This window comes from Malus domestica, chromosome 15, assembly GCF_042453785.1.
Source record: "Malus domestica chromosome 15, GDT2T_hap1".
Taxonomy (NCBI): domain Eukaryota; kingdom Viridiplantae; phylum Streptophyta; class Magnoliopsida; order Rosales; family Rosaceae; genus Malus; species Malus domestica.
Genome location: NC_091675.1, coordinates 14,806,345 through 14,823,356, shown reverse-complemented (window position 1 = coordinate 14,823,356; position 17,012 = coordinate 14,806,345). Strand labels below are relative to the sequence as shown.

Genomic DNA, 17,012 nt, shown 5'->3' with positions numbered 1-17,012 from the left:
GTAGCCAAATTGCTTTACACATTGCGCCTCTTTTTGCACTCTAATTCGAATTTCCTTTCTGTAACTGTAAACCGTTGGAATATGCGTCAAACATTTCAACAACCAATCACGGACCTCAAAAAGATAAAGAAACTTTCCGAGGACCCAAATTATATTTTCTTTTTCAATATTATAACAAATAATAACATGCTACATATGTAGAAGAAAGTGTTGTGAATTCACTACACTATATGGTATTTTGGGTAGGAGGACTTAAAATGCTTCTAAGTATTGGGTAACTTGTACATATTTTTCTTTCCCTCCTTAATCTTCACACAGTAGGAATTGGAAGTTGCAGTCTGTTCATCGGTGTAAAGTGCTGGCGGCGCTGCTGCCCATGGTGGCCTGAGGAGGCTCTTCTAGAGTACGCGCCGAATTTTGATCCTCGAGGCCGATGCTTGGACACTCCCATATGTACAACCGATGACTGGGGCAAGATGTAGAAATAAACTTGCTCAACTTAAGCGGATTCCGCCGTTTGTCTGCTCTTCCATATGATTGGAGCCACCAGTATCCATACTGCAAAACGTAAAAGTTTCGTCTCAATCGAAATCCAGAAAAACTCAAATGCAGAATCTTGTCATCAATTTGTAACTCAATCGATTTCGTTTTGCGTTCTGTACTCACAATACACGCAGACGGCGATCCACTCGTTCACAATCCTCACCCAAGTGCTGGCCCATCCCACATCAAGTGTAAACCTGCAGAATGAAGAAACTTGTTGAGCAAGCAAGAAAGAAAGGGGCTCAATTTTAATTCACAAAGGTGGCGAAAAATACTTTTTCATGGACTGATGAGTATTCCAACCAATCAGCAGCATTGCAAAGTACATTGCTCCCGTGGCAAAAACGAAATGGAAGAATCCATAACCATATGGAACATCATCCTCGGATACGGGCTCGTCCTTCCTGAACTGCAGATGTTGTCAGGGGCATTCTAAATGAAATATAGGTGATCGATTAAAAGTTATTCAGACGGTGGAGCAAACCTGAAAGCATTTGGAATCTATGCCGGTTGAGAATGTCGCGATAACCATTGCAAGCACGGCTATAACGAAGCTCTGTCAACAAATAAGTCATTGTCACAAGTTTGTGTAGGAGAAAAGAAACCATCTGTGAGCAATATTAAGAGCAGAGTATTACTATGATGGTGAGCCAATCTGTTTTGGTTGAATCCTCTGCCTTCTTGTTGCAACTTGTCCCCGCTGGTTCACTGCACTCGAAGGCAACAATTATGTATCAACGGAATTCACAAATATAACCAGAGTCACACGGTGGTGATCAACTATATGCATGATCGTAGATATTGAAAGATTATGCAGCAATGCCATATAGCATCTGTGAAATCTCAAATTGCACTAGCAAAACTTAAAACCGTACCTTCTAATAGCAAACCAGCAGATGAATACTATATAGAGCCCCATGAGACCCGGAGTCAAGATGCCGGCATTCACCTGTTCCGGGTGGAAAGTAGCCAGCAAAACCACATTAAAACAAGGTTGAAAACCCGAAGGCAGGGTGATTAGCGGAACTTACATTCGGGTGGAGAGAGACACTGGTCATGAGTTGCAGTAGTACTAATGTCCAGGTAATGAAGAAAATGTTGAGGAGGCAAGTTGGTTCTGGTGCATACCATATGTACATCAATACGATCCCCACTAAGCATACAACATGTGCAGTAGTTGCAAGTAACATCACATAAATCCGGCTGCAGTGAAATCCTAAATTTAAATTAGCCCAAAATTCCGAGTAACGATATGGCTAGTAGCTACATTGAATTTGTTTCCAATGTCTGCGAAAAATGGAGATCCGATTTAGTTTAAACAAAGTCTTACCATCTTTCTGATTTGGTAGACTGACACCATTCGTTCAGCCACTTAATGAAACAGATTATGCTTATTAGCTGAATCAGGAGAAAAACCCTGATAGAACAATACCAGAACTTGTTAAAAGAATACCCAAGAAACACATTTCGAAAGGTGAAAAGAAAGTGCATAGGGAATAAATGTAACAACATCGAATCATACCCGGCACCAAAATGCGCAATCTCTCCTGCAAAAAGATATGTATCAGGTGCACGAAATTGGGTAGTTTCGAAATGAAAATGCAATTTAAAAGATGAATAGCAAAAAACAGTTTTGGTTTATTGGGCTGACATTACACTAACCATATAGCTGAATGATTTTAGCAGGAAGCACAAAGGGAATGATGATGAAGGAGACCCACATGACAATCTTGGCAGACCACCATCCGGATTGCCACGAATCTCTGGGCTCGTTCAACTTCGATGTGCCAACAGTCGAAAGGAACATTGTGAAATAGAACAACTGATGAAGTATTAAGGTTTTACTTTGATCCACACGTAGACAACTAGAAAAATCATATGAAAGAGTGATGTAGAAGAATCGATGCGTTTATAAGGAATTTGAAAAAGCGTTTACTTCTTCGAATTCAGATGCATAAACAATAGTGAATGGTGTTGCCATTTTTTTTTTAAATCTTCACAGAATTTTGTGTACTACATGATAAACCTCGTCTCATCAATTGAAATAGTCCAGTTCAGACTGAGCCACGCAGAACAAAACAGAAAAAAAGGATACAAAGCAACCCAAGCTCACACGTAGGACTCCTTCTGCACCCAAACAATCCTTCACACCATGACATCCTTTTAATCCTGCACTCAAGCCAAAGGGTTTTAAACATTCTGCACTAATAATGTTTTGATTAACCCACATGTTTAAGATACTAATCATGTTTATCGAATCTATAGCAATGTGTTCATAAGCAAGTAGAGTAGAGGAGAGAAGGCAAATCTTACTCTCCATCTCCGTCAACAAACTGCTTCCGTAATCCCGGACAGCCCATGCCATAAGATTTGCTATCAAAAACATGAATCCATAGACATATCTGGCCATCCATGGATTCGAGCCATTGCGAAATTGGCTGAACCATGAATCAACCTTGACTTTGAGTCCACTCCACTGATAGTTTCCAGCTGATCCACCCTCCTCCATTTCTACTCCATTCAACACTTCATCAAGCTTTCTTCATCAAACAGATTTAAATCAGTGAGGTTTCTCTCTCTAATTGTCAGATTCTCTCACTCTCTTCCCTGCATAGTTGGGAGAAAATCACATGCATTTCATAGGAGATCTATACGTACAGTTACCAAATAGTCAAGACTATCAAATTAAAATAATGGGCTCAAATCTGGTTTGGTATTTAACAACATGGGTTGGTGATAGATTCTGTTCGAGGAGAGCAACTTTTATTGGTGATGAACTCGTTTCATGCAAGTTCTTCTCATGTCTCATAGCCCAAATAAAATGCAATCTTTTCATAAAAAAATGTGATTTAAACGAAACCCGTTTCTACACATGACTAGACGTGCACCAAAATAAAATCTTTTTTTTCCCAAAAAATGCAATCTTTTACCTAAAAATGGAATTTTGGACAAAACCCATCTTCTATATTTCGCTGAAAGGTGTACCAGAATAAGCAAAGACTACCATGCCATACTTGTGTTTGTCACAAATTTCTGCCCAAAAGAAGGAACTTTGGGCACAAATTATGTAAATAAAACACTCAAAAGTGTCAAAGTTCATGGAAAAGGTGTCGACTTTGTTAGCAAAAGAAAAAACAGAGAAAAGTGGGATAGAGAGCATTATCCTTGAGGTGGTGGTTAACTTGGCTTGCACTTGGAAACAAAACATTCTCAAGATCACCACAATAACTGGGATGCTTTTTGGTTGAGTGGGTTTTTTTTTTGGTCAGAAGTTTGGTTGAGTGGGCTACAACGACAGAAACGGGCGTTGCACGACAACACCAATACCATAGTTGATGATAGAGAGCTAAAGCATATTCTTCTACAATTCTTATTCTAACGGTCACACTGTCACGTAGTGTTATAATATGAGTGTTATAGTAACCGACATAATTAATCTATCAAAGACTTGATATATGTTATAAAATGAATGAATTAATAACTCTACATGACAGTGTAACGATGGTTCCGAAAAATGGTTTCATATTCTCTCCTAACCGATGGAGCTTGATTAGAATCAAATGCAGCAGAATAAGCATTAAGCAGGCAGGCCAAATGGATCTACTTGAGAGTTATGGAATGTAGGCGGTGAATATTTTAGACGGCTTAGATTTAGAGCACAATGGTAGGACCCACAATTCCACATATTTGATGAAGCAAGAAAAAAGTAGAAGAATCCTAATTCGATTGATCTGCTCCACTTCCTGGGGAGGATGACGTGGTAGTCCACAGCTCCAAGCTCTCAGATTTTTATTTTTATTTTTATCTTTATTTTTATTAATTTATTATTTTTATCTCTACTAATTAATAAAACATTCATTTTCAACTAAAATTTTATGAAATCACCAGTTTAACCATCTAATTAAAAAAGAATATGAATAAGAAATATAGGGCAAAAATGTAATTTCATACAACCAAATTTTGCTGTTTTTTTTCAAAGCCTCAATTACGTATAATCCTAACATATTAACCCTCTAATTAAAACAGAACATGAATAATAAATATGGGGCAAAAATGTAATTTCATACAATCAAATTTTGCTGTTTTTTTTTTCAAAACCTCACCAACGTATAATCCTAACATATCTCTAAAATTAAAAAATTTTAAAAAAATTCTAACTCCTACATTCTCTATCACTCTCTTCCTCTCTCCTTCTATCTCAAAAAAATAAAAAATTCACACTTTATGTGTGCCGATATGCTAGTATTATTAAGTAGGAGAGCATTTCTTCAACTGCAAGTCTGCAAGGGTGCTCCGTGCCTGAACATCTTCCCGCTGAATTCTGCAATTTTGCTCTTAGGACGATTATACCCTCAAATTCTTTACTCTTTTTTTTTTGGCAAGTTTATGCTAAAGAAATAGCTACTTATGGAGATTTATGTTTTGATAATTAGATGGGTCAACTTGTAATTTGACTCTTTATCACTAATATAATATAAATCTGCATATTTTTTGCTTTAGCCTGTCTCCAAAGAGCACAAAAGGAAGACAACCCAAGAAGGCAAAGTAGAAAAAGGTGCCAGAAAAAAATATTAAAAAAAAAAAAACTGACTTTACTCTTTGAGAAAAATATTAAACAAGACAAAAAAATCGTGATAATGTGAATATTTATATGATTATATGTATATGCTTCGATTTTGTTTTCCTTCGGTTTCTCACCAACCAAACAGAAATTCCAGCATTTGAGCCTTGTGATCCTCGGAACAGTTTTAAAACTTGAAAGGGGTTCTCACTTCTCAGTTCTATTGCAATTATATGAATCAAAATTTTGGATTTTGAGAAGGAACAACAGAACCCAGATTAATATCAACTCCAACACAGAGAAAGATCGAATCTTTACCATCTAAAATAATAATAAATAAATGTCGAGAAAAATTGTAGAAATTAAAGATTAGTGAGTGAAAGATAGAGTACCTGAGAGATGAAGTGGCAAATGGGGCAATGCACAAATGGAGGAATCAAGTAGTGAGTTGGGAGCTTCGAGAGCTTCTCTCTCTCTCTCTCTCTCTAAACCTCCGACAATCTGAGACTCTCTCTCTAAACCTCTGGGAGTCTGAGACTCTCTCTCTCTATGTCTCAGATTACGACAAAACAGAGAGAGAGGCAGCTCTGTTTTATTTTGTTTTAGAGAGAGAGAGTGAGAGAGGGAGCTTTGAGGAGGTTTTGCTTTGCTTTGGGTGGCTTGCTTTATTCTTTCTTTTTCCCGCCGTAAGCTTACTGTCTCCGCTTCTCGTCGTATCTTTCAAGGTTTTATTTTACTAGTTTACGGTTTTAACCTAATCAACCAAATATTAATACAAACCAAAATTAAAGAGAGAACAAATTGCCAAATTTAAACTAAACAACACAAATTATAATGATTGGTGATTAGTGTTTGGTGAATGCACTCATTCTTAGTGATTAACTGTTGAATATGTGAAGCCGGTTAATAATGCGGAAAACAAACAACCCAACAAAATAATACAAGCAAGGTTGACAAAAAGACAAAGAAACATACAACAACTAACGTGGTTCGACCATGTGTTTTGTCCACAGAGCAGCAATAATAGATCTCCACTATATCGACGGCGGGTAAAACAGATTTTATCAATCGAAAAGTTTACATATTTTAAGGCACATTTTACTTTTCAGAGTACTTTACTTTTATCCTAGCTCCTTAAACATAGTAATTAACTTCTGTTTTTAGCTCGTTGATACACGTAAGAGCGCAACAACAATCCTTGTGTATCAATTGGAATTTGATTAAGAGTACATGAGTTCTTCTTTTTTAACAAGGAACGGTATTGTATTGATAAAAGAGGATTACAGCTAAAAGAGAGTATACAAACTCTGAGAATTAGGCAGATCATAGTAAATATCAGAACTTGGTCATCGTACTGCTCTTGCAACGTACATTTCCCGATTTAAAAGTAATTGGGATGGAACCAAATCCCTAATAGAACGCTTTCGGCCCGACTACCTAATCAAATTGGGAAAACAACTCCAATTAACAGCATGATTCCGTCCTCGAAAATTATTAGTCGTGATAAACTTTGGGAAACTAATGGTGGACAAAACAACCCAACAACCTCACGGCAACATTAGTATTTGAGACATGCTTGACATAATCATGTTTTTAAGTTAATTATGATCTACTATGATACCAGCTTTGCATTCAACAAGAAACCCTATGTTATTTTCGTTTATGCGTATATATATTGCATAGAAATCCATCTCATAAATCTTCTTCTTTAAAATCACTACAAAACAGACAGTAATTTAATTAAATTCAGTGATATTGTTGATTATATTAGTCACACAAATCACATGCCTCTTTTTTAAATTACAAATGATATTATTATTTTAAACTACACAATGAGAGATAGAGGGTTTAAACCAGAAACAAAATGAGTTGAAGAGAAAAAAAATTATCTATCATGCCAATTTACAGATAATTCAAGCATATTTATATACTTAAAAAATCAATGCACAACCCCCCATATTTGAAGTCAGAAGTATTTTTAGGTCATTTTGACGTCACTTAATTTAGTCACAAGTTTAACTTCACAAAAAATAATTGATAAATTGATGTGTAGAATCTTTTGAAGGCCAAAACTTCAAGAATATAATATATTAAACTTAAAAAGATTATATTAAATTACGAAAAATTAATGAAAATTGCTTGAAAACTTTGAGTTTTAACGATAAGGACAAAATAAATGGTAAGGTGAATAGTATCAGGATTGACTTTTTAGTGTAAAATTGTGATTTTTCATTAAAGTGAACAGTACCGGAAACTTTTCGTTAAAATTCACATTAAACTAAGGTTGACTGCTTGAGTTTAGTGGGTGATCAGAGTATAATTGAGAAATATTCTCTAAGATCAATAGGTAAGCTCACAATACAAGGGTTTGATGATCACCAATACCATAATTATTCCTAATAATCTAAATTAAGACATCAATCGTCAAATTGAACATCTAGTAAACAAATATGGACACATCAAAATTGCAAATCAGAAGGTCGATAATATCTAATAAAATTGGAAAAAATCTTTATTTTTCTCATGATAGATAAATATTATAAAATTCACTTTTCAATTCGGCGGAGCTCCATATAAATTATAAATAAAACAAAAAAGATTTTTAAGAACGAAGAGAAAGAAATGGGGAAGTTACAAATTAAAGAAGGATTCTTTCATGCAGTTTTCTGCCCGCAACGTTTACGTATGGATCCGTGCATGCACGTGCTTGTAACTTGAGGCACAGAGGAAGATTCTCTCTGCTCTTATTTTCATTTCCTCATCTCACAGTTTTTTTTTTTTTTTTTTTTTGTATTTCTTTCTAATAAAATTAATACAAGATGTTAATGTAGCTCAATCTTAACAGTTTAAATAGAATGGAAGAAAATGAAGAGAGATTAGGAGGGGAGATAATCCTTCTCCCCATCACATATGTCCATTACGAAGGATGATGCTACTTAAATAATTTTTTAGGAAATTTTTTTTTCTCACCACACTTGGTGATAGTATTTATCATTATTAAATAGTTTAACTGTTAAGATATGTGTAGAGAATAAACATAAATTTTAACATTTAACCTCATCCAATGGAGATATATAAGATGGTGAACAAAAATACATCATTTTAAAAATCATATTTCATAGATTTTATGATGCGGTTGGTGATAGTTAGATTATTTTTTAAAATCATTAAAAAAAGTCAAACCATCAACGCATCAACCGTTCACATCATGTAATTTTACAAAATATGATATAAAATATGACCACCCATACATTCTCCTAGTAGGAGCGTATGAGGAGTTCAAGTTCTAGTAATCTTCTATTCCTACTTTCTAATTCTTCTTTTAATGTTGCACAATAATTCAAAATTGAAGTCTTTTAAAGATTGAATCTACTTGCAAGCGAGTGAGTGAAAGGCGTGACAAGAGAGCGAGTTCGACTCGCAAACAATCGGCAAGTGATGGTAATCTATAGGTTTTAAAATAAAGAGATGAACTATGTTATTTAGTTGAACACAAAATTTTCATTTTCGGTAATCCAACAGCTAACGGTTTTTTGTTTAGTTGATTTTGTGCTAGGTCAATTTTAAAAATTTAACTAAAGCGAATAATTCTACCATAGTCTGATTTTGCATAATTAGAAACGGAATCAAGAAGATAGAACCAGAAAATTCGACTTAGTGGGTAATCTCCCCCATTCAACATATACAAATGAATATACCTCAATATAATTTTACTTTTGTCAGTTAGTATTACGGTCTAGTAATATTCCTATTCACTTGCAAATGAGGGGTCTTAGATTCGATTTTAGCCAAAGATGAATTTGAACTATATTATTGCTAATCTATTGTGAGGCTTAGCTTATTCGATAATATAGTTTGTTAAAAAAATAAAATAAATATAAATCATGTCACTTTCACTTTTCCTTTTCACCTAAAATGGGTAAATTTGAAAGATTGATGTTACATGGGCCATCAGCGTCAATCAAGGAGCCTCTTGTATTAAATCAAGATGAAGTTTACACTTTACTTAATTTATTTTATGGCTATCAACTCACATGAGTCACTGGTCATGATTACTCATGAATAGTCATTAGGCATGGTTTAATTCGTCATTAAACTATTCAGCTCTCTCTAACTTTCGTTTTTTATTGTATCTTTTGGGCTTTAAGTTGTCAAATGTTCACCAGCACATCGAAATTTAGGGAGTGAATGGGTCATTTCACATCTGATATGTGACTCAGAAATGACCAGAGGATGAGATGGACACTGCCAAAAGCCAAGTAAAAAGTGAACGAAAATTAACGTAAGAAAACAAAAAGAAAATAACTACGACTAATTTGATCACTGTTTCGTTTTCAGTTTAATTTTTATTTTTTCTTTTGTTATAAATAGGCAAAATTTATAGAGAGATAACCTTTACTCGGTGAAGGAACGAAGCAGTTGCAGAGTAATATACCGACACAAGCTGTTGCAGAGGAAGTAATGTATATTATTGCTATTAGATATATTTCTCTTTTCTTTCTTCTTCTTATTCACTAATCTTTGCACAATTGAAGTGCTCTATTTATAGAGCTACTTCTATAGAAAATTACAAAACATTACTATTTAGCTTATGAGTATATAGTATACACATGTGATACTTCACTATACACATTACTATACACATGTGGGCAAACATACTCATTATTTACAACACTCCCCCTTGGATGCCCACATATCAACATCAGTTGCCTCATTAAAACCTTGCTTGGAAAAACCCTGTGGGAAAAAACCATAGCGAAGGAAAAAGAGTACAACTTTACCCGGATGGTGTTGAGCATGCTTAGGTTGCCTCGTTAAAACCTTGATAGGAAAAACCCAGTGGGAAAAATCCTAAGCGAAGGAAAAAGAGTACAACATGCATGTATCATGGATGCTCCCCCTGAATTGTATCTCCCCCTGATTCCGCATTCTTCAAATCTGTAAGCCGACGTAATCCGATTCCCTGTACCAACTTCTGAAATGTGCACTTTGGTAGAGATTTGGTGAACAAGTCTGCTAAATTTTCATTAGAACGGATTTGTCTGACTTCAATAACTTTAGCCTTCTGAAGCTCATGTGCGCTGAAAAATCTTGGAGATATGTGTTTAGTCTTATCACCTTTGATAAATCCTTCCTTCATCTGGGCGACACATGCTGCATTATCTTCATGGATGACAGTTGGAGTGTCTGTCTTTGAAGGTAGACCACATGAATTCCGGATGTGATGGATCATTAATCTTAACCAAGAACATTCACGACTTGCTTCATGTAAAGCAATTATTTCCGAATGATTGGAAGATGTTGCAACTAGCGTTTGCTTTGTTGATCGCCATGAAATTGCAGTATCTCCATTAGTGAACACATATCCATTTTGTGAGCGGGCTTTATGCGGATCGGAGAGAAAACCAGCATCTGCGTATCCAACAAGGATTTGTTCATTTGTGGGCTTGTCTGAGTAGAAGAGACCCATATCTGTTGTCCCACGAAGGTATCGTAGAACATCTTTGACTCCTTTCCAATGACGAATTGTTGGAGCAGAGCTATACCTGGCTAACAAGTTAACTGAAAAAGCTATATCTGGTCTAGTACATTGTGCTAAATACAATAAAGCACCTATTGCGCTCAAATATGGTACTTCTGGACCAAGGACCAGTTCATCATCTTCTTTTGGACGAAATGGATCTTTCTTAATGTCCAAAGAACGAACGACCATTGGGGTGCTAAGTGGATAAGCCTTGTCCATGCCAAATCGCTTCAGTATTTTTTCAATGTAAGCTGATTGATGGACCAAAATTCCACTAACACAATGCTCGATCTGCAGGCCTAGACAATATTTGGTTTTCCCAAGGTCTTTCATTTCAAATTCGCTTTTCAGATATTCAGTAGTTTTGTTGAGCTCTTCAGGGGTTCCAACTAGGTTCATATCATCGACATATACTGCCACTATAGCAAATCCAGTATTTGATTTCTTAATGAACACACAAGGGCAGATGACATTGTTGGCATATCCTTCTTTAATCAAATACTCACTGAGACGATTATACCACATTCGCCCAGATTGTTTTAGCCCATATAGTGATCGCCTTAATTTGATTGAGAACATACCCCGTGGTTTGTTAGTTGCTTCAGGCAACTTAAGTCCTTCTGGGACTTTCATATATATGTCAGTATCTAATTCTCCATATAGATACGCGGTGATGACATCCATAAGTCGCATGTCAAGTTTTTCTGAAATCACCAAACTTATTAAATAACGGAACGTAATTGTGTCCATTACAGGAGAGTATGTCTCTTCATAATCAACTCCAGGTCTTTGTGAAAAACCTTGTGCAACGAGTCGTGCTTTATATCTTGCAATCTCGTTTTTCTCGTTGCGTTTCCTTGTGAACACCCATTTGTAACCTACGGGGTTTACATCAGTTGGGGTTTGGACTACTGGTTCAAAAACACTTCGCCTTTCCAAGGAATTTAATTCTGCCTGGATTGCATCTTTCCACTTAGGCCAATCTTGTCTCTGTTTGCATTCATCAACAGAGCGGGGCTCAATATCATCACTTAATATAATTTCAGTGGCTATTGCAAATGCAAACATGTCATCGATGATTATTTCATTTCGATCCCACAATTCATTAGTACATGCATAATTTATGGATATTTCTTTGCTTTCATGTACTTCTGTCTCTTCAGGGACATGTGTCTCATCAAGGACATTTTCTTTTTCTGGAAGTACAGAGTCACGAATTGTGGATTTATCATTCAATTCCTTTTCTTGAATGATATCATTTGGGTTCAATTGGGCCCTCATCTTTCTCTTTCGAGGGGCTGAATCTTTTGAACCTGGGGGTCTACCACGCTTCAAGCGTGCACTGGATGAATCATTCGCTGCCACTTTATTTTGTCCAACGGGGACATCAATTCTTGCAGGTGCGTTTGCAGCCGGTATATATGACTGTGTCACTTTCGAAGCATCATTAAATGCATCTGGCATTTGATTAGCAATACCTTGAAGATGAACGATCTTTTTCACTTCATTTTCACATTGAGTGCTTCTTGGATCAAAATGAGATAAGGTGGGAACAACCCATGTTAGCTCTTGTCGTTCTTCTGGAACGGTCTTTTCTCCCCCTAACGACGGGAAAACTATCTCATCAAAATGACAATCAGCAAAACGAGCTGTAAACACATCACCAGTCAAAGGTTCCAAATATCTAATGATAGATGGTGAATCAAAACCCACATAAATTCCCAATCTGCGCTGAGGTCCCATTTTAGTTCGTTGTGGTGGTGCAATAGGCACATAAACAGCACAACCAAAAACTCGTAAATGTGAAATATTTGGCTGATGTCCAAACACGAGTTGTATTGATGAGTATTGGTGGTTGGCTATGGGTCTCAATCTAACCAATGATGCAGCATGTAATATGGCATGTCCCCATGTAGAAACTGGCAATTTTGTTTTCATGAGCAGAGTGCGGGCTATTAATTGAAGCCGCTTGATAAATGCCTCTGCTAAACCATTTTGAGTATGAACATGAGGAACAGGGTGTTCAACATTAATGCCGAGTGCCATACAGTAATCATCAAAGGTTTGAGACGTAAATTCACCAGCGTTATCAAGTCGAATGGACTTAATGGGATGATCTGGGAACTGTGCTCGCAACTTAATTATCTGAGCAAGAAGTCTCGCAAAAGCTACATTTCGAGTAGACAATAGGCAAACATGTGACCATCGGGTAGATGCATCAACCAAAACCATAAAATATCGAAATGGTCCACAAGTTGGTTGAATAGGTCCACAAATATCCCCTTGAATTCTTTGCAAAAATGATGGGGATTCATCATCAACCTTTAGTTGTGATGGTCTAATTACCAACTTCCCTTGGGAACAAGCCTTGCAAGGATTATCATTCGAGACATTAATGTGTTTGCTCAGTAATGGATGTCCATTAGAGTTGGTAATGATTCTACGCATCATGGTAGATCCTGGATGACCTAGACGGTCATGCCAAAGCATATAAACCTTTGAATCAATGAACTTCTGGTTCATGACAGTATATGCCTCAACTGTCTTTATGTATGTACAATACAATCCACTCGATAAACCATGCAACTTCTCCAATATACGCTTCTGGGTATCATTGGAGGTAATGCATAAATATTCCACATTTTCTACACTTTTCGTTTCAAGGTGGTATCCATTTAAACGTATGTCTTTAAAACTCAACAAATTTCGAATGGACTGAGTAGCATATAATGCATTCTTTATAGACAATATTGTTCCATTTGGTAACATAATCTGGGCTTTTCCTGAGCCTTCAATTACATCTGATGGTCCTGATATTGTTGTTACCTTTACTTTTGCAAGTACCAAATTCGAGAAATACTTTCGGTCTCGAAGTATTGAATGCGTGGTTGCGCTATCTGCAAGACAAAAGTCTCCGCCATTGATCTTGTTTTGAGAATAACCATAATTTTTATCCATGATCTCTGAGTAAAGGAAAAGCAGTTTATTCATACTGGAATACTACTTTTATTGAATTGAAAATGCGAGCATTAAACCACAGGTACAAATAACATGAGTACATTAAACATAAATAATTCAATCGGACCCATAAACTTCATTCCCTCTTTCATTAATAAAGTCTGTAGCATCCAGGTGGGTTGTGTTTAACTGTCCTGATAAATTGGTCACTGGATCAGGGGTTTCCATTGGTTTAGCCTGGTCAAGGAAATTGATCTCGACACCCTTTTCCTTGAAGGAGGCTTGATATAGTTCCACCAGATGCTTTGGGGTGCGACAAGTACGCGCCCAATGTCCGTTGCCACCACACCTATGGCAACCTCCTTCATGACTTCTAGGAGTGTTCACATGAGTTTTTCCTTTCTGGCGATTGATATTTTTAAAGTTCGGGCCTGGATTATACCTTGGAACCTGGTTGTGAAACTGGACACCATGGTTCTTGCTTTTCCCTTTCCACCGACCTTGCTTGTGGCCACGTCCTCGTTTGTAATTATTGCCACGAGAGGATATGGTATTCCTTTCAAGGGAAGCAACATTCACTTCTGGGAACGGTGCTGATCCAGTAGGTCGGGAATTATGGTTTTTCATGAGAAGCTCATTGTTCTGTTCAGCTACCAGGAGCACAGATATCAGCTGGTTGTATTCAGTGAAGCCTCGCGCTCTATACTGTTGTTGCAGTACCATGTTAGAGGCGTGGAATGTGCTGAAAGTCTTTTCCAATAACATCTCCTCAGTGATAGTATCCCCACAGAGTTTCATCTGAGAGGTAATTCTGAACAACGCCGAATTGTACTCAGCCACTGATTTGAAATCCTGGATCCTCAGGTGTGTCCAGTCATAGCGAGCTTTTGGAAGAATCACCGTTGTCTGGTGATTGTATCTGCTTCTCAAGGCATTCCAAAGGGCTAACGGATCTTCAACCGTTAAGTACTCGCTCTTTAGTGCCTCATCAAGATGACGACGAATAAAAATCATGGCCTTTGCCCGATCTTGAGAGGATGAGCTGCTTTCTTCCTTGATGGTATCTCCAAGATTTGCTGCTTCCAGATGGATCTTGGTATCCAATACCCATGTAAGGTAATTCTTTCCAGTAATGTCCAGGGCAGCAAAATCAAGCTTTGCCAAGTTTGCCATTTTCCTTTTCTGAAAGAAAAATGAGGTGTGTAAGAACTTGCAATAATATGTGTACTGGAGAAATATATTGTTAGAACTTCTGGTTCTTACAAATTTTTGATCTTCAGGCCAAAATGATAAGTACTCGAAACTTCAGGCTCGAGATTTACACAATTAATGAGAAGGGCAATTGTACCGCACCATTCTCATTGAAATAAGTATAGGATGGGTGATTATTCCGCACTACTTTAAACAACAGGAAAATTTAAATATGTAGAGCAAGGTGGACGATTATACCGCACCACCTAAAATTGCAATAAAATTTAAATATGCAAAGCAGGGTGGACGATTATACCGCACCACCTAAAATTGCGATAAAATTTAGATCTGCAGTCCAAGATAGGCGATAGAACCGCACAATCTTGGATTGCATAAATAATCAGTGGGTTAGTAGTCAATATCTACACCAAACAAGAAATCAAAGATATAAGTGACTGTTAGTTGGAGAACTAGAAGTAAACATGGTGCAAACAGTTCTTCGCGAGGGTATACCCAGCAATTGAGGGAGAGGAAGAAGAAGAACAGTAAAAACCTTAGAGGAAACATTTTTTTTTCTTTCGGTGAAAGGAAATGAGAAATTATTAGAGAGTCGTGCTGATAACGTGTTATAAATAGGCAAAATTTATAGAGAGATAACCTTTACTCGGTGAAGGAACGAAGCAGTTGCAGAGTAATATACCGACACAAGCTGTTGCAGAGGAAGTAATGTATATTATTGCTATTAGATATATTTCTCTTTTCTTTCTTCTTCTCATTCACTAATCTTTGCACAATTGAAGTGCTCTATTTATAGAGCTACTTTTATAGAAAATTACAAAACATTACTATTTAGCTTATGAGTATATAGTATACACATGTGATACTTCACTATACACATTACTATACACATGTGGGCAAACATACTCATTATTTACAACATCTTTTGCTTTCTTCTCTCCGACATTTATTAGCTTATGTTTCGCTCGTAGACTTTTTATATGCTTGTAACCTATCAAGTGAAATCTAAAAACGAAAGTAGTTATCAAAGGAGACATGATTTAACGTTTTTCTTCAATTGTGCAATCGGCCTAAAGATTGTTGGGAAGAAGCTAAACTGGTTTTAGTGGAAATTGGATGGGCTTCGATTTAAGGCCCATATTCTGGCTAAACCTTATCAAGAAGTTCAAACATTTTGAAGGCCGGTGCAAAGAAGCCCAAAGCTTTCCCATCACAATTGTTTTAGGCCCACATCCATTGCTTCATGGTTTTATGATAAGTTCCCAGCCCATTGGATCACTTAGGCCCGTTTTCGTAACTGAAAGCAAAAGCCAACTTCAGATTTTTATTATTTATACTTGTATATGACCACACACACTGTAAGAATTTTTTTGTTCTTGTTTGTAAAATTGGAGAGAGGAAGAGAGAACGTAGGAGTGGAGAGAGAGGGAAAAAAGTGTATTTTTTATTTTTTTAAATTAGAGATGTTAAAATCACCTATAGGTGAGGCTTAAACCAAAACAGCTAAGGTCTGATTTGGTACTGAGGTGATTCTGAACAAAAAGTGGGTATACAAAAAACTTGGAGCTTTTCTGTGTTTGATAAACATTCAGCTTCAGCTTTTTTTCACATTTTTTGGTGAAAAAAAGCTAAAAACATAAAGCTGCAAAACCCAGCTTTGAAAAACCGGCTTTTTTTCACGTCTGTTTTACATAAAAGTTTATCAAGCATTATAATATTGCTTTTTTTTTCTTTTCAAAAGCACTTTTATAAAAAAGTTTACCAAACACTCTGCTACTTTATTTTACAGCTGCTTATTTTCACAACACAGCAGAAACAATTTTTTTTCAAAGCACAGTAATACCAAACCAGCCCTAAGTTTGGTTTTGTAAAATTATGTTAATGACCTTACTTCTTTTATTGTGATCGAAGACTAAATTGTCTTTTCACCCTATTTTGATTGACAAAGAGTTCTATTAATGTGTAATTTAAATTATTATTCTTAGTAGCATCATAGTGTCAATAGTTTAAATAGTTAGTTGTTAGAGAGGTGAAAAATCGTTGGAAATCGAATCTATACCAAAATGTATAAGTATGATTATTTTCTGTCACATCATGTGATGTGTACGGTGTACTATGTCTCAAGGCTATTACATACTATTTGTGAAAAGAGGTACATGATAGGCTGCACCATTCAATTATTGAGTCAGTTATATTTGTACGAAGCTGCATTAATAA

General features: G+C 36.4%; 2 protein-coding genes across 5 annotated transcripts; both read right to left on the bottom strand.

Moving 5' to 3' along the window:
* Positions 1–141: 141 nt before the first annotated feature.
* On the bottom strand, positions 142–5,858 carry LOC103400575 (uncharacterized). Of its 4 annotated transcripts, none has more exons than XR_003769433.2 (13): positions 5,497–5,752; positions 2,857–3,150; positions 2,639–2,712; positions 2,206–2,365; positions 2,066–2,090; positions 1,874–1,960; positions 1,575–1,746; positions 1,419–1,492; positions 1,182–1,251; positions 1,028–1,099; positions 819–947; positions 667–740; positions 142–558 (listed from the first exon to the last, which is right to left on the bottom strand). XR_003769433.2 is itself a non-coding variant. In XM_008339227.3 (13 exons), the coding sequence occupies exons 2-13, from the start codon at positions 3,050–3,052 to the stop codon at positions 500–502; spliced, it is 1,197 nt and encodes a 398-aa protein (XP_008337449.3). In that variant the 5' UTR covers positions 3,053–3,150; positions 5,497–5,858; the 3' UTR covers positions 142–499. The 4 variants fall into 4 exon arrangements, 3 of the variants coding, with proteins under 3 accessions (XP_008337449.3, XP_070670364.1, XP_028950636.2); XM_008339227.3 differs by having other exon boundaries at positions 819–952; positions 5,497–5,858; XM_070814263.1 differs by having other exon boundaries at positions 819–952; positions 2,857–3,079; positions 5,497–5,742.
* Positions 5,859–13,703: 7,845 nt separating this feature from the next.
* LOC139191719 (uncharacterized) lies at positions 13,704–14,759 on the bottom strand. The gene has a single exon (XM_070812718.1). It carries the CDS (start codon positions 14,757–14,759, stop codon positions 13,704–13,706), a length of 1,056 nt encoding a protein of 351 aa, XP_070668819.1.
* Positions 14,760–17,012: the final 2,253 nt, after the last annotated feature.